This window comes from Chaetodon auriga, chromosome 24 (assembly GCF_051107435.1).
Source record: "Chaetodon auriga isolate fChaAug3 chromosome 24, fChaAug3.hap1, whole genome shotgun sequence".
NCBI lineage: Eukaryota > Metazoa > Chordata > Actinopteri > Chaetodontiformes > Chaetodontidae > Chaetodon > Chaetodon auriga.
This window is the reverse complement of record NC_135097.1, coordinates 4,237,985-4,255,685: the sequence shown is the minus strand read 5'-3', so window position 1 is coordinate 4,255,685 and position 17,701 is coordinate 4,237,985. Positions and strand designations below refer to the sequence as shown.

At 47.6% G+C, this 17,701-nt stretch overlaps 2 protein-coding genes across 6 annotated transcripts in view; one reads left to right on the top strand and one right to left on the bottom strand.

The window, feature by feature from the left end:
• Positions 1–225: 225 nt before the first annotated feature.
• On the top strand, positions 226–13,539 carry gpr185b (G protein-coupled receptor 185 b). Of its 3 annotated transcripts, none has more exons than XM_076724594.1 (3): positions 226–443; positions 2,232–10,137; positions 12,771–13,539. In XM_076724594.1, the coding sequence occupies exon 2, from the start codon at positions 2,234–2,236 to the stop codon at positions 3,302–3,304; it is 1,071 nt and encodes a 356-aa protein (XP_076580709.1). In that variant the 5' UTR covers positions 226–443; positions 2,232–2,233; the 3' UTR covers positions 3,305–10,137; positions 12,771–13,539. The 3 variants fall into 3 exon arrangements, with proteins under 3 accessions (XP_076580709.1, XP_076580707.1, XP_076580708.1); XM_076724592.1 differs by lacking the exon at positions 226–443 and adding an exon at positions 910–1,302; XM_076724593.1 differs by lacking the exon at positions 226–443 and adding an exon at positions 925–1,423.
• A 265-nt stretch (positions 13,540–13,804) lies between these two features.
• LOC143316845 (actin-binding protein WASF3) overlaps positions 13,805–17,701 on the bottom strand; it is a 33,965-nt gene continuing 30,068 nt past the window's right edge. For all 3 annotated transcript variants that reach the window (XM_076724588.1, XM_076724587.1, XM_076724585.1), the window contains one exon: positions 13,805–17,546. In XM_076724588.1, coding sequence (XP_076580703.1) covers positions 17,389–17,546 — 158 coding nt within the window. In that variant the 3' untranslated portion in view covers positions 13,805–17,388. The remainder of the gene's footprint in view (positions 17,547–17,701) is intronic.

Below are 17,701 nucleotides of genomic sequence, written 5' to 3'. Positions count from 1 at the left end.
AATAATAATAATAATAATAATAATAATAATAATAATAATAATGAAATCTAGATTGAAACAATATTAATTGAAATTAAAGCAGACGTGAATTTCTTCTCCTAAAGGTGAATTGATTAATTCATTCTGTCCGTGATTCACACACCGACCATGATGACGGTGACTGGAGGAGCGGAGACTTCTGACGTCAGACGAGGAGAATGACAAGCGCGTCCAATGAGGGGCCGAGGATGTGCAGCGCGAGGACGGAGCTTCCGACAGAAGGCTAATAACCATGCCAACCGAGGAATATAGCGCGCGCCGCTGACTGGGGAGAAAAGGGGAGAAAGAGAGGGGGGAAACCCTAAAAGAAGAAAAAATAAATATACACACACACACAGTGGAGGATAAAGGACAACAGAGACATCCTGGTTTCCTGCAGCGGGGAAGAAGAAGAAGACAAGCTGGTAAATTTCTCTCTCTTTTTTGTCTCTGTGGCGTGGTCTTCCTTCCATCCCGCTTTCTCCCTCCCTCCCTCGCGCCCTCCCTCCTTCCTTCGCTCGCGCTGGCTCAGGGACTGCACTGCTGCAGCTGAATGAAACTGATCCAGGTATTTATTGTTCTCTCTGTGGCTGACACACGCGCTCCGGGCTGAGCGGCTCGTGACGGGCCTCTCTGCACGCGCGGCTGCCGCTTTGAATGAGTGGATGCTCCGGGCTGCGCGAGCTCCCGTTACCGCAGGGATGTGCGCCCCTCGGCTGCGGGGCTTTTGGCGGTGGTGACCTTCTCCGGCCGTTTGCAGTCATTGGCGTGGTGTGCGTGTGAGCGTGCGTGCGTGCACGGGAGCATGAAAGAGAGAGAGGAGGAGAGAGATGAAAATAAGGGGGCGGGGGGCGAAGGAGGGGTGCGCGGGGAGGTTGAGGTGGGAGGTGTGTGAGGGGAGAAATGTTTTTGTGAATGGAGCTCCACATCCTTTTTGGCGCGCGCGCGCCCTGGCAGCTCGGCTGGCTGAGCTAAAATTAGCCTCGTGCTGAATTTTTTTCCCCCCCCCCAGTCCGCGTGCGGCAGCAGCATATGTGGACCAGAATCCGAATTAACGGGGGTCTACGTGCAAACACACGCGCGCGCTCACACACGCGCACGGACGGACGCACGTCTGGGCACGCGCTCATACACGCCACCAGTGAATAGGACAGCAGCTACCACCGCGCCGTGCCCCAGGACGTCATGCACCATTTTTAGAGATGCTCTAAAAATAGAATTTGTTGATGATGGGTTTGACTGTGAGGAAGCTGAACGTCTTCTTCGGCGTCCGGCATCTTCCCGGTAGGAATGCACCACATTCAAGCTTGTGCGGCTGTTCGGTGATTTGATGTTGTTTGGTGGTGTTGGCGGGGGTCCGTCACGTTGCTCTGAAGCCAGAGCGGAAGGAATATCGCCGTCATGCGTGCGTTACTTTCACCTCTTTGTGTGCGTCTGTGCGCGTGTGTTCACACCTGCTGTTGTGCTGCTGCTAATTACCTGTCAGCATGGCGCGTGGGAGCTGCTGATGACGTGCGTGCTTGGGGTCAAGAGCATGGTTGTTTTCATGAATGAATGAATGAATGAATGAATGGATGGAAAATGTGTATTTGTCCCCATTATGGAGGGGATACATGTTAACACCTTCCTCTTCCTTGTCCTTCACTTCCTGCGTCCCTCCTTTGTTTTGTCCTCGTCTCTTGCCTCCCGTCCTGCTTCACTCTGCCGTCTTACTCACGCTCTCCTCTTCCTCGTCATCACTTTCTTCACCCCCCCACATCATCCTCCTCCTCTTCGCATCTTCAAACTTGTTCTCCTCCTTTCTCCTCCGTCTCTCTTTTCACTCTTTCCTCACATTTTTTTTTTTTAACTCTCCTTCTCTCCTCCTTCTCTCTTCATTCATCTCTATTTTCTGGTCGCTGTTTGTCTTTTCAACCCATTTTTGCTCTTTTCTGAACTTTTACCCTGACCCACTGATATTTATCTTTTTCCGTCCTCTCCTCTCTCCTCCCTCTGGCTTTCTGTTGTGCATATTTCATCGTTCCTCGTCTGTTCTCTTACACATTACTGACTGCAACTTCCTGCTTCATTTCTCCTCCTCTTCTCTCCTCATTGCTCCTTTCCCTCCTCCTCTTGTCTTCATTATGTTTTACTTATCCTTCCACTCCTTTCTGTCCTGCTCCCCTCCTTCCCTCCCTCCTCCTCCTCCTCCTCCTCCTCTCTCGTTTCTCCAGCTATGATTCTCTCCCTGGCCGCAGCAGCAGCCATGAGTAGCGGCAGCGGCAGCAGCCTCAACTCCTCCTCCCCCCTCGACCCCTTCGACTCCTCCACCTCCTGGAGCCTGGCCGAGGACCTCTCGAACTCCTCCTCCGAGCCTGTCGTGCGAACTCTGACCCCTGACCTCCAGCCAGCGACCACGGCTGTAGCCGTCCAGGAGGTCAGCCCGTGGGATATCGCGCTCTGCGTGACGGGGACGCTCATCTCCTGCGAGAACGCTCTGGTGATCGCCGTGCTGTTCTACACGCCGACGCTCCGCGCTCCGATGTTCATCTTGATCGGATCGCTGGCGGTGGCGGATCTTCTGGCCGGCCTGGGCCTCATCTTGAACTTTGTCTTCACCTATCTGGTCGACAGCTCGGTGGAGTTTGTGACGCTGCTGTCGGTTGGACTGCTCATCTCGGCCTTCTCGGCGTCCGTCCTCAACATTCTCGCCATCACGGTAGACCGATACCTGTCGCTGTACAACGCCCTGACCTACCACACCGAACGGACGGTCACCTTCACCTACATGATGGTGGTCTTCATCTGGGTGTCGTGTCTCACGCTGGGCTTGCTGCCGGCGCTCGGCTGGAACTGTCTGAGGGACGAGTCCACGTGCAGCATCTGCCGGCCCGTCACCAAAAACAACGCCGTGGCGCTCGCCGTCACCTTCCTGCTCGTCTTCGCCCTGATGATGCAGCTCTACCTGCAAATCTGCAAGATCGCCTTCCGCCACGCGCAGCAGATCGCTGTGCAGCACCAGTTCGTGGCCATCTCCACCACCAAAGGCGTCTCCACACTGTCGGCCATCCTGTGTGCCTTCGGAGCGTGCTGGCTGCCGTTTGCCATGTACTCCATCGTGGCTGACTCCAGCTACCCCGTGATATACACCTACGCCACAGTCCTCCCCGCCACCTGCTGCTCTGTGATCAACCCCATCATCTATGCGTTCCGAAACCCGGACATCCAGAAGTCGCTGTGGATGGCCTGCTGTGGGTGCGTCCCGTCCAACCTCTCCCTCAGACCCAGGACCTCCAGTGACGTGTAGCAGGGACGGCCGGTTTCTGTCTGGCGTGACGCTTGACGTAGAGTCGGGGTCGTAGGAGGGAGAGACGGGGATGAAGAGGAGAGAGGTCGAGGGTCACTCTTCATATCAGGGCTGGGAGGCTGATGGCGAAGGCACGGCTGGCCGCGGGGAAGGCGGCACTTGCACGGGGAGAAGGGAGGACAGTGCATGGTCAAAAAAAAAAAAAAAAAGATTCAACAAAGACCATGTCCTGTCTGCGGCCTGGAGAAATCCAGCGATGACGGTGGCGCCGAGAAACCAACTGCAAAAACCTGATGAAGGTATTCTCACGGTGGCTGTGGGGAGTGCGTCAGGTGACTTTTCCAACTGACCTCCTTTAGGGCACAAGAAGTGAGGCTCACTTCTCAAGAGTAGCATATATGTGACGGCAGGTTTGAGGAAGACACGTCCTGAATCTCCGTAGGACCTGAGCTCGGGCAGCGCTGCATGGTTATGCAATCGGAAGCAGTGAAACCGTCTTAAAATACCGTCTGTGTTTTCACTGATGTGTTTGAAATGAAGTGGCGTGTGGATAAAAATACGATGAGCTAAATATACACAATGAATGACCTTGAGTATTCTCAATGAGCTATCTTTGCAGTCTTCTCCTGATAGGGAAAACAGGCATATTTCCTCCCGTGAAACATATTTTAACAACCATGTTCCCTTGATCTGATGCAGATGAAGTAATTAATGAGTTTGTAGACAGAGAGTGCAACAATAATTAACTCTTACATGCTGATTGAAATTAGACGGCGTTCACGATCATTAACGAGCCCATTCTGACTTTTCCCAATGCCAACGGCACAATCTGCATTCTGTGAAACACGTTGCAGCGCATGAAGTTGGCGAGGAATGAAAAACAACTCCTAATCTGCACGCCATCCCTCCTCAAACACCCAAATCCGAAAACCTAATCTACCGGCCTCCGCCAGTCTGCAAAACCCGGAGAGGGATTTCCATATTCAGGCCGGCGCGTGAAAGCAAACCTGCTCCCTGTCGGAGGGAAACGGGTTTCTCAGCCAGCCGCGGCGCCGTGACTGTGAAGCAGAGAGAGCTGAATTCAGCACCAAGGACAGCGCCACTGCAGAGCGCTGCTACCCTGGGAATGCTCTGAGCTGCTGGGGGGTGGGGGGTGCTGTAAAGTAGGCTACGCTGTTCTCTACACCATCTTGATGGGGAGTGTTAGGCGGGCTTCAGAGCACCATCCCAGCCTGGCTTTCTTCGGCTCCTTTACAACCCATTCGGTGTGGACGAACACGTCTAAAGAGCAGCGTTTGTTAAGGAAAAGCTGCACATTTTGAAACCACCTCCAGGTTCTGCTCGCAAACGAGACCACCAGGAGCAGTTTTAAAGAGCGGCTAATGTCTGTTAAACACTTGTGCTTTCACCGGCTGTCAAATTAAAGGGCGAGGCCGCGTCTTATAAGCTTTAATCTGCAAAATTCTTCTGGGAGTGACAAGATATTCACTCAAAATGAAGGCCAAAAAAGCAAGATCGTTCCCAAATTGTCCTTAAGCATCCATGAGGTCCCACTGTGACCCCGTCCTTTCTCTCCTCCGTCGTCCTCTTGTCTCTCGCAGCAGAAATTCTGCATGAAAAAAAGCAACGTATGGCCTCACGGGCACCGGTAAAACGAGCCAGGTGGCAGGATCAAGGTGAGAGCAGCCGGCGTTTTTCAGAGGAAAAGGGGACCTCGAAGTTTACCCGCATCCACGTCACGTCTTTTCGGCCGTGCAGCTCTAAATTTAGAGATCAGGCAATGGATTCTGACTCCACTGCCTGATTGATTATCCATTAGCTCGAGCTGAGCACAATCCATAGTGAAAAGGTCATTTTTCATCTAGATTGGTTACAGTGCGCGTTGTACTTCTGCAGAAACTGGACGCTTTCTACATCATTGCTTTGGCATAACAAATATTTTCCACGCTGATGCTTGACGATGCGTTCAGGGGAAAAGCCTTCATGAGCAAGACGCGTGCAGAAATCTGTGCTTCTGATCTAAAGCTGTAAAACGCCACATGGTCTAAATTCCTCCACGCCTTCCATTTTCACTCCCCGACTTGCAGCCTGTCAGCAGTAGCTGGATATTTCCTGCACACACACACACACCCTGCCTTGAAGAAGCAGCGAGCTCGGCCCGGGGGCCCCTCCGAAGGCTCGGCGGGTTAATGAGAAGCGAGAGTGTGGAGGTGACGCGGCGTGAAATGGAAACGCCAGGCGAGACGCGCTTTAACGTAACCTCAGGTCACGTCCACCACGCGCCCAATCAGGACCAAGTTATCTCCCTCAGAAAGGGCACGGCGCGAGTTAAATCCAGCTAATGTTAATAACATCTCGGTAATAATGGTGGCGGGAATTGGCCTAATGTACGGAGGATGTAGTGAACACTGTGAGAGCGGATTTATTGCTAACCTCTATCTGCATTTAAATGATGGACGGAGATAGTTTTCACTCCGGTGTCCCTCTGCACAACCTCAGAGACGTACCATGACTAAGCTGCTGGCATGCTGCTAATATACTTGTGTGGGAGGTGTACTGGCTTTGGGAAAATGGTTCATGGAAACTGTACGGGCTGTAAAAAAAAAAAAAAAAAAAAAAAAAAAAAACTAAGACACTCAATACTCGAAAATACGACAGGGAGTCACTTCCAAATTCAACGCTTTCTACCAAATAAACCACAACGACAGACGACAGCGAAGAACACACCGAAGCTAAAAATGGCGCTCAGGAGACGCAGGTATTAAGATCATGTTTTTTTTTTCTATAGTGTAAATTAAAACGTAGAGTAGAAGTGTTTTCTATTTTTCTCGGCAGCAGCAAACAATCAGTTGTTAGCAGGACAACAGCTACACTTCTCTGTCAAGGACTTCGTTTGATCTCTTGTGTCTTCGTTTTGTTGTTTTTGGCCTTATTGGAACAAGAACTCCTTCGCAATAACGTCCAACTGTGTTTCGCTGTGTACAAAAAAAGCCACAATGGAGAAGAAGAGAGCGAGGTAGACGAGGTGATCTGCAGGATGACTCAACTCAAACTCAGTATTTCAAAGCAACAAATAGCACACTGTATTTGAGAGAGATGTGGCCTGGCTGGCCGGGGGTTTCCAAAATACACTTCAGCTGCCGTGAATCATGGAAGTAGGACAAACCCAAATACGAAGCAAATGCTCTATTTCCATTTATAGGCGGCGGGCTGCAGACATCTTGCAATATCACAATGTTTTCTGTCTAAAATTAGCTTTATTTTCATGCTAACGGTAAAAAGGGTTTATCCGAAGGTTAAACAAGCCGACCACCTCCCTCTGCCGCGCTCTCTTTTTGCTCCATCACTGCATCGATGGAGCTGCCTAACGGTAAAAAGACTTGCATCAATTATTAAGTGAAATACATTCAATTGCTCTGAAGCTGGAGGACATGAGGTGGAGGGAGTTTGGCAAGCTTGGTGAACTGCAGCACTGTGTGTGTGTGTGTGTGTGTGTGTGTGTGTGTGTATGGGGGGGGTCCCGAACTGATCGATCCCAGAGAGTTAATTAAATCCATTTCACATAGGAATCTGATGCAGATCCCGCTGGCACACGGTTCTCCTGTATGCACAACGATGTGTGAGACTTGCTTAGTCACCTGTGGTTGGAGATGCTAGATGGGACACACAGAGCCGATTAGCCGACGTTAGCGTAGCGTCCGGTTCAGTTTAGTTAAAGAAACAGCCTGCATAGTCCGGCCCTTTAAATGCTAATGTTAATGGAGAATCCGCGCTAGCTTGGCTAACGCTAACGCACCGGATGTAGCTTTCAAGCAGTCTGTCTGTTTTACCTCCTCTTAAAAACGGATCAAATTGGGATCATGAACCAGACTTGGATCGAACACAAACAAGCTTTCCGGCAGACTTTATTTCAACGAGCTCAACGCAATCAGCGGATTCAGTCAAGCTCGATGCTAGCAAACATCGGAGTGCTAATTTAAAAGAAAAACTGACAGCTAGCGAGCTCGCTAGTGTTTTTTTCCCTGTTAAAACTGTATCATAGGAAATATGGACATATAACTGAGGGAGTTATTGTGAGCGACTAGCGCTAGCATGTTAGCGGTTAGCTCACCAAGTATCTAGAGGCACATACTCAGAGGATGTTTTACTGTAACACTTCCTGGTGTCTTAAAGGTGAGGTCAGTTTCTGGTTTTTACTTCCATCGGTGAATAAAACGTCAAAACCTGCCGTGGATAAGCTTGAAAATAAGCCAAGTTTTTAAGCTTTTTTGCCGTTTTTTCCAGGGTAAAACACGCTATTTGATCCAAGTCTGGAGGGAATCACGAGCCGCAAAGTGACACCTTCAATCCAGCATCGCTCAGCTGGGACGAGAGTGACCGAGCTCGACGTCGGTTTTTCAAAGCAGCTGCATTTTAAACCTCGCTGACGGTCCCATCTGGCATGTCCACCCAGCGACCGTTTTAACAGTTAATAACACTCATCTGTGAATATGCCACCACTCAAGTCAACCATTCCTGGGGCAGGAGTGGAGCGACCACTCACTGTGTGTGTGTGTGTGTGTGTGTGTGTGTGTGTGTGTGTGTGTGTGTGTGTGTGTGTGTTCTCCCCCCGGGATCATAGCCAATTGTAATGAACCATAACTCAACCAACTCTCACTGTAAACACACGCAGAATTGGTTTTCTTCAGCCGCTATACAGGACTATAATTCCATTTAAAAGAAAAAAAAAAATACTGTACAAGTGAGTGTGTGTGTTCTTTTTATTATGCAATGCTGTACAGAAATGTATATTTTTGTAATGTTCATCAGGGCATGAGTTACAAGACATGGTCGCTGCTGTGAGCATGTTGTGAGTGTGTGTGTGTGTTTCTTCCTCTTCTTCTGTGTTCTTCCTATAAACAGATGTTCCTTTTTTGGGGGAAAAGAAGTCGTGATTTGCTGAAAAAGTGCCATATTTTTCCACTTTCTAGTGTCTTATCGTTTTTTCGGTCGGTGTACATACACGTCTGTCAGATTCTCACGGCGGAGTCCGAGTCAGTAAATGTTGAAAAGGACGACGAGAACACGCTCGGCGCCGTCCGAAACGGCGCCCACGAGCAGCGGGGTGGAGGCGGGGAAACTTGACCTTGAGGTTACTGATCAGGACAGCCAATCAGAGCCGCTTCTGTGACGTCGGGCTTTTTGTGTTTCAGGCAGCAGCGTGAGAGATGATATCAGTAAAACGTCCACTTCCTTAAACCGCAGTCAGTTTTTTCCATAAAGCGGCGGGCAGAGCGGCGGACGTCACGGAGTCAGGTTTCCAGTGACGTCACGCTGTCTGAGTCGTGTCGAGGAGAGCAGGTCGTTTCAAAGACATCCCCCTCGCTCCTTCCTCCCACTCGTCATCCTCATCTCTTCATTCCTTCACACGTCTCGCCGCTCTCTTTCCTCCTCCCTCTCATTTCTCTTCATCTTTCTCCACCTTCATCTCCCTCTCTCTCTCTTTTCGCCTCCCCCCCCCCCCCCCTCCTCTCGTCTGACATTTTTGCCATCCTCGGCCTGCAGGAAGCTCGTCGGTCAGGCTCCGTCTAAAAATAGTTCCCCTGAAAGCAGATAAAAGGAGAGAAAGGCAAAAAAAAAAAAAAAAAGGAGAGGAGGTAGTGAAGAAGTAGAAATCGCCCCCCCCCTCCCCGAACGCTCACTTTGCCTTGGCAGACAGAAACGTCCTCTTCCTCCTCTCTCATTCATCTATTTTCACACCTCCCCTCATCATCCTCTCTTCTTTTTGTCTTTTTGAGCACAAGCATTAACACACAGGGTTCTCGGGGGCGAGTGGCGACAGGAAACGGGCAGCGCCGGCCGCCGTCGGCCGGCTAGCGTTTTCTGGCAACACTTCAGGCGAGCAGAGATTGTCAATCAAAAAAAAAAAAAAAAAAAACCATTACAGAGCTAATTTTCTATCGGACCGAGTATGGCCTTCGTAGAAAAACGTTGTTTTATGCATCGATGTTGTCGGTCCGGATGAGGAAGCAGCACGCGTGCACGAGCATCACAGGTTTAAAACCCTCAAGGTGAGGGTGCTATTGGGTAACGATACTGTGATGTCAGAGAACTAAAGCAGTGTCCTTGAATCATGTTTTTGTTTTTTATTATTATTATTGTTGTTTTCATTTGTTTCCTCCTCTTTGTGTTGTGAAACAGTCGGTTACGATTAAAAAGTACAAATGCACTTTATAAGATGGACATGTTACACATTGCACTTGTAAATGTCGAATGTAAAACCTTGAAGAGAAAGATTTATTTTTACTATTGTAAATAAACGAGACGAGAGAGAGAAAGAGAAAAAAAAAAAAGACTGCAAAAAATAAAAAAAAGTGGAGAATAATTTGCCAAATAAACTGCAAACAACAGAAGAAGAAAGTTGCCTCATGCTGTGTTTCTGTGCTGGAATGGAGTCGATGCAGTGACGTCAGCGCGCGCGTGTGTGTGTGTGTGTGCGCGTGTGGGCGGATGTTTGCGTGACATTATGTGCGTGTGGGTGTCTTTACAAGTGTGTGTGGGCTTCGTGAGTGTGTGTGAGTCAATACCGCGGGTCACTGTGGTGTTAAGGAAAGCCTGGCCATGAAAAAAAGATGCTGCTGAATTATTAAACCACTCCCTGCTTGCATAACGGCAGAAACGGGCGGAACAAAAAAGTAAGAAGAGGGAAAGGGAGAGATGATGAAGAGGAGGAGGACGAAGAGGGAGAATCCGGTCGGAGAAGACGCAGCACGCACACACACGGGGACGCACACATGTGTAGATATATGAGGCTGGAAGGAAGAGAAGGTGTGAAAAAATCCCTCTATGTGCAGGTATGCATCCCCAAAGGACTGCTACGTGTGTGTGTGTGTGTGTGTGTGTGTGTGTGAGGGTGGGGTAATGACACACACACACACACACACACTAAAGCTTCTTATTAATTAAAATTGCAGCAGGAGATTTCGGACATGACGCAGGTGAGTGTGTGTGTGAGAGACTTTAACCTTCAATCAGCCAAATTTGCTTCTGTGTTGGTGAAAGTGTGAACTACACCGGCGTGTGTGTGTGTGTGTGTGTGTGTGTGTGTGATGATCGCCTCCTTGAATCACCTCTATGCGGCCTGTAGATTGGAGGAGAAGAGCTCCACCAAGTGGCCAGATGTGAGTGCTGCAGAGGCAGGAGACGAGGGGAAAAGACGCAGCATCCACCCACACACACACACACACACACACACACACACACACACACACACACACACACACACACACACACACACCTTTTACGTCATTACAGCAGTTCTCTCAAAGCGAGCACGAAGCCAACCCTCTCTCTCTTTTTTCCAGCCTTCCTGTCTGTCTTCCTCTAACCCCCCCCCCCATACTCACCCCCCCCCACCCCTCCTGTCTGTCTCCCCCTCTCTCTCTCTCTCTTCTTTCTCTATGACTCACAAGGCTCTCTCTACCATCTGCTGCAGGATGCTGCAAATCACCTCCGTGTGCGTGCATGTGTTTGAAAGCAAAAAAAAAAAAAACAGTAGAGAAGGTGATGATATTCCTGCATCTGTTGTGTCTGACTCACACACACACGCACACACACACATGCACGCACACACACACCTCTTCTAAAATCTAAAATTTTAATGACCATCTGATTGATCCTGTGAAGATTATTTCCTCCGTGTGGGCAGGAAATGATGCACGAGCGCTCTTCATCAGCACATCATCGATCTGTCCGTGTTCAAAGCTGGACAGGAGTGATCGTAAACCAGCGACTGTGAGGCCTCGACGGCCCGCTGACAGACCTCCAGCTGTGAGGTTTATCGCAGGAGTTCAAGCTGAATTGAATAGAAAGCCCGATCTTTACTTAAAAATCAATTGAGGCTGCAAACAAAACCTCCTTCACAACCACACAGATGAGCTTCAGGACGAGGTTTGACAAGTTTTACATCAAACCACAGCACATGCGACAGACCTCTCCGAGCCATCCACCTGCCGCCTTGATGCTCTGCCAACAAGCTTCTTTAATAAGGTTTTCAGCTGTTTGGCAGCAGACGTGCAGCAATTAGTCAACCATGTCTCCGACAATGATTTCCCTAATGTTTTTAGAAGCGCGGCCATCAATCTTTTTAAAAACGAGGGGACGAACATCTGCTCAGACCTGCACCGAACCGTCTTTGTGAGGGAAACAGCTTTAACGGATTCCTCCGGTTAAATGATGGTTGTTTAGAAACTGATTCAGGAAAAGTCTTCGTTCAATGTGACCTTTAGTTGCCTTTGACATGACTGACCACACAACACTGTCTCATCTCTAAAGCAGCGATTTGGCTTTTAAACTGAGTGAAATAACATGGCGAGGAGTTCCTCAGGGCTCAATGTTTGGGCCTCTTTTATTTAGCCTTTACGTGCTTCTATTAAGCCAAATTAGGCAAAAGAATGAACCTCACGAACCGTAATCATGCAGACGATACTTCGCTGTGTCACAAGTCGTCGCTCATCTTGATAGTTTCATGACTTACCTCCCTGCGATCTTGAGTTGATTGCCGCGTCTGAAGCCGTCTCTGGGTCAGACTCTTCCACCTGAGCTTTCACCCTGGAAACAGGAGGTTGAGATGACGATTTAGTGTCATACTGGATCTACGTACACGACAAAATAAGTCCTTCAGGTGGGTATACAGGTCACGTGGGTCACCTCTACAGGTGTGTCCTAGCAGGAGTCACTACAGCAAAAGCACTTCCTGTCCACTGGAATGAGATACACACCCCATTTTTTTTTTAACATGGTCATTTTTACCTGGTGATCTGACAGGAAGTTAGGGTTAGTGAGTGTTCACTGTGAGGGATTATGGTGTAGCTGTCTGAAATGAACGCTAACCAGCTCGACTTCGATTCAGCTCTTTGTGCACTTCATGAAACAGTAATTAAAAACTGTAATTTAATAAGCTAAAACATGGTGTGATCTTACAGTTACTCACTCTCAGGCAGTGGATGTGGTCCATAAAACTAATCATTTCACCATCAGTGACTCATGTTGCTGCTCCTGTGTGACGTCGTTATCAGTAAATGAACGTCTGAGACATTTAACTCAGTGCTGAATGTCTCATTTGTGTCTCAGAAACCTGAACTCAAACATGAGTCATCTTGAAAACTGCTTTAGGACTTCAGATAAATCAAGTGCTTCTTGTGTTGAAACAGGCCAATCTGAAGCTTTTGAGTCCAAAATTAGGTGCAGACTAAAATTAGATGAAAGCAGCAAAGAAGGGAAATATTTTGGACGCCTTCTTTAAACCATATCTGCATTTTTCTGACTAACTCACTTCAGCTGACGGATATTTTCTCCTGTTGTTTGTTTGTCTGCGGCGCTTCTTGTACTTTCCACTGACCTCTCTCACTTTCTCTCTGCTGTGTCGCCATCTGTGCTCCGAAATGACTCCTCTCTCCCAAACGGCACCCGTCGGCTCCTCCTCCAGCCTGCCAAGGCCCCGACCAGCACGACGCTGGAACCAACCACTCCGACGCCGGTGGGCGTGTCCCGTCGCCGAGAGAGACGCAGTGATGATCGCTGGATTTCCATCACCGCGTTGAGACGACTGACGCTGCTGAACGAATGTTATCATTTAATGTCTGTCTAAGCCCTTTGGTGCACTGGTGATCTCCTGACCCCATGTTTGAAAGAAACCCTGCAAATGTGGCTCCTACGGTGTCCCAATGTGCCAAAAAACATGATAAAGTGTCCTCCAGGACGCCCTTCCAGTGCAGAAAATGTGATACGGGGCCTCCCAGGCTGCAACCCCCCATTTCAAGAAAGGTGGGACGCTGTGTAAAACATGAAGAATTCGATAACTTTTTGACATAAACTCAACTGAAAACAGCACAAAGACAATATATTTACTGTTTGAGCTCATCAGCTTCATTGATTTTTGTAAATATATCCTTATTCTGAGTCTGAGCAACACGTCACGTGTCAGCCAGTGCTCATAAATACAGTTTGTTTGACTGAATTCTGTTTTTATTTGTTTTACACAACGTCCCAACTTTTGTGGGTGTGGTTTGAACATATTTGATTGACAGTCACCCAGCAACAAACAATCCCACCACCGTCATCCGCCGATTGGTGCAAAGGAAGCACATGACCTCACCTTTTCCCAGCTGAACACGCCCACTTCAAAGAGAACAGACAAAAACACAAACATGGACGTTTTATTGTTGCATGTTAATGACGGAGCTGATTTCCGATTACGGGCTTTAAGGTCTCCGAGCTTTGAAAAGAGATGAAATAACAAAGGATTTCAAATCATATGTTTTCAGTATTTTCCACCAGTGTCTTTATATTAGTGGGTATATCAGATTAGTGGGTGTGCAGGAGCTTTTGTTAGTGAGAGACGATGATTCATGGTATTCAAATATCAACATCACAGCCCAAAGTGTGCGATGCAGCAGAGAGGAACAAAGAATTAATGAAGCATAAACGAAACGTCGATGTAAAGAAAGCACAGGGTCACACTTCTGTTCACCATTTATTGTCTAGAGTTACATGCATACTTGCTTAACAGTTGGTTTTAGTGTGCAACACAGTTTTATTTTGTTTCATTGTCTATGTTATATTACCCCAAATGGATTTTACTTTACAGGCTGCCTTACCAAAAGTCTATACAACAAGATTCATTTCTCACATTTTCAACACATAATGAAGTTTTCTTACAAGCCAGAAGCCACAGATACACGAGGTACGCTTGAAGTGAAATCTCGGCCGTTTGGCGCCTCAGCATATGAGACTGGGGCGTCTTTTGTCTCCCAGATTTGGTAACTGTGGGAAAGTTTCCAATTTGGAAATCTCGACGGGACCGGAAAGTACGACAGTCACAGCTTTGTGTTGGAGATAAGTGCTTGGATGTATCTATGGCTCCAGCCGTTGTCTTCGAGTTAAATTCAGCGCAGCTCTGCGGCAGATCCACATTCTTCCTGTTCACTGTGCTTTTTTTTTTTTTTTGCTTCAATAATAATAACGTCCGTAAATGCAGGCTTTGCCGCAGTTCCTTGAAATCTACACCAAACAATCAGGGAGAACAACCAAGAACACGTCGACGATCCACCCATCACACAGTCCGCTCTGCAGTTATATTCATTTTTATTCTGCGCAGCTATTGGCTTAGCCGTTTCTGCAGCTATCATGTGGCATTTATATACAACAAAAGATCTACGTTTGAGCCTCATCCCTCCCAAAATCTTGGTGTTTTCTGCAGTAAACCAACACAGTAAAAGCCTCGACGACTATGCAGTCAAACTCGGTATATAAACACACCCATGAGGTTAATTACGCAGCAAACACTGATTGACGATTCGCAGGTCAAATCTAGGTTAACATTGTGCCAAACTAGGTTGAAAATTTGACGTTTTTAAGAACATCGCGTTTCAGCAGCGCCGTGACGCAGGCTGAAACTACACATCGAAATGCTAATTGTTGCTTTTTTTTTTATCATCAAGTGCTAATTTTCACTTTAAAAGCGAGTTTCGGGTCACTTAATCTAAAACAGCGCGACTGAACTTTAAGTGCATGTTTTGTTCAGATCCTCAACACAAGCAAGTCAAATTCTCTGGAGTTAACGTACAAACACTGTCGCTCGAGTCCAAAAATCTTTCACATTAAAATGAAACTGCGTCTGGTTTGTACCAAAATGGACACTACGCCTCCCAGAACGCCAAAAACCAAGAAGGACCTTCAAGACGCTGAAACGTCAACGCTGCTCTGGACAGAAAATGGAAAAAAATGCATACGGCTAGCATTAAATGCTGCTCGAGTCCAGTTTCGTATTGAATATTTAGGTGCTTTGGTTTGAGGTTTGATTAAGAAGGTAAAAATAATAATAATAATAAAAAAGGAATCATCCTCGAACTTCTTTATTTTATCCGAAACCTTGATTCTGGCCTTGAGAAGAAAACCCTAAAAGAACAACTCACTGCAGCACGTTGGAAAAGGAAAAACCACGTTATAAAAACACTACAGTCCAATCAGCTCATACCGAGGATTAGCCAAACCTAAAAGAGATAATATACTGAATATTACTGTCGCAAGTCTCTTACACGTATGTATTTATAGGCCAGGGGCTGCGTTCACGAAGCCGCCGACGACCCAGGGTCGCACGTGACCTTTGACCCCGGGTCGGCGCGTGGAGCTTTGTGAGTGCGGCTCCGGTGTGGTTAAGAGTGGAAGCGTTTATATAAGACCAAATACCACAGCACACAGTCACTGGCTGAAATGTTAGGCTTCGTGTTATGAATGACTACAACAGACCAAAAAGTAAAATGGCGTAAGCTCGCTCGCGTCAGGGTTCGACGCCGCGATGTGGAGGCTGAAGGATGAACACCGCCAAACTTCAACAGGGCTGGCGGCGCTTGTTTTCCCCAAACCAGCGTGCACCTGGCGGGTGGCGTCTTTCGTCACAGTTTCAGCTTTTACACATTATGTTAAAGGTACGAGCTCGAAGACGGCGCTGACTTCATGAGAGTTTGGCTTCACCAAAAACGCCGTCAGAGAACCGGCATCGCGTTCGTCTCCGTGGACGCTTCTGCTGCACGTCCAGCACTCGGCAGACGCAGCACTGATGTCAAATTTTAATTTCACCGTACATGTTGGAAGCACAACGCTCCTCATAAATAGAATGAGTTCCAAAAAGAAATGAAAATCTTTTATAGGTTTTAAAATACTATACTCGTGTATTTTGAAGGATACTTGTAATTGTTTTTCTTGATATATTAGTATACATATTTCTCTGTTTTGATGACACTATCTGGTTAAGTAAAGATTTAAATACAAATGTAAACACGATCCACAAAACGTTAAAGACAAAAACAAAAGGAGCCTAAATTAAAAACACGAGATCTGCATTGCTGTCACCCCTTGAATTATAAGTAAAACAGGCCTGTATTTGAGTCATAATCAGAAACACGCAACACGATTTTTCATCAAAATGAACTTAAGTTTTAAGCAACTGTAGAGACTTTTATCCAAGATATGAAGATTTTCAACAAGTCAAACTTGCTGTAAACACATTTCTGAAAACAGGATTTAAATCAAGAAGTCTGCTGCAAAAAGTCTTTAGCTGTTTGGCTAACTTTGCTCACTTCCTGTTTACGGGTCTACTACAACTTAAGTGGGAGGTTTACTTACAAAGTCTTCAATCTGAAGGAGCTCCAAAGACTTGCATCTCTAATTTTATGCAACTTTTTGCAATATCCAACCGGTTCAGACGCTAAAATCAAGCTGCAGTTAGCTTCAGCTACAGCTAGCCGACATGCTAGCTATTCATCTGCTAGCATGTACACCCGTCAGAGGTCGTTTCGGTGCAGGTTCTCATGTTGGTTAAGGTGACCAATGAGCCAAACCCTCACAACGACAGCGCCGTCTCTTAAGGAGAGTGCACACGTTTCGTAAACAGGCACGTCCCAGCGAGGCGGAGTTATCCTCTAAGGAGCCGTTTTTCCCTGATTTTCCTCACTTGTTTTCATAAACTCTGTCTCAACATTTGGCAAATAAGTTAAGATTGCACTATAATTAGTTTTTCTTGTGCTATACCATTGTGTTTTGTAAACACATCCCCCCGTACTCACTGGGGGCCCACCTACCTACAGTTTGAGAGCCTGTTATATTGCTGATAATTATCACTCTAATACGTAGGGAGGGAGAGGTTGGTGCGTTTGTTTTTCACAGCTGAGTGTTAGTGGTTAAAACTGAGCGGACGGGGGCGGGCGGGTGTTGAAATGGTGTGAACGTGAGTGTGTGTTTATCGCGCCACACACGCCGGGTGGTGAGACACACAAACCTCGAGGGTTTTTAGTTCAAGAATAAGGTGTCTTCAGGGGCATCCGAGCAAACTGAAAAGACCAACCTGTCGCTGCAGAAATGATCAGAGGCTGCATCAGGGGGCGTAAGCATGTCAATGTATGCGTGACTGAATTCGTAATGATGAACATTAAAAGTAACCAAACCCCTTCATTTCCACCTCAGAGTCTCAGCGTTTCTCCCCCTCCTGTTCGCAGTCGTCACCACCCACCGAGCCCCCGTCTCTGTTTTCTTTTTTTTTTTTTTTCTTAGTCAGACCACTCGTTCTCGTCGAGCTCGGAGTCGTCGTCGGACTCGCTGTACTCCACAGCGATGCGGCGCGACAGGATGGTGGCCACGTCGTTGCCGACGGGCTCCCTCTTCGCCTCCTGCTCCCTCTGCTCCTGCACCTTCCTCAGCTGGATACCTGGAGGGGAGGACGGGAGGGTGCAGGGGGGAGGACGGGAGGAGGGAGCAGGGGCGTGGCCAGAAATTCTGGTGTTACAGGTGGTGCAGTGTGGATGTTTGCTGTCAGTCAGAAGTTTAATTCCTTACTTTGATTGATATAATAATTTAGATTTG

Coding starts and splice junctions, on each gene's coding strand:
- gpr185b (XM_076724592.1), top strand. CDS start 1,245: ATGATGGGTTTGACTGTGAGGAAGCTGAACGTCTTCTTCGGCGTCCGG. Junction 1,303..2,231: donor CGGCGTCCGGCATCTTCCCG/GTAGGAATGCAC, acceptor TCGTTTCTCCAG/CTATGATTCTCTCCCTGGCC.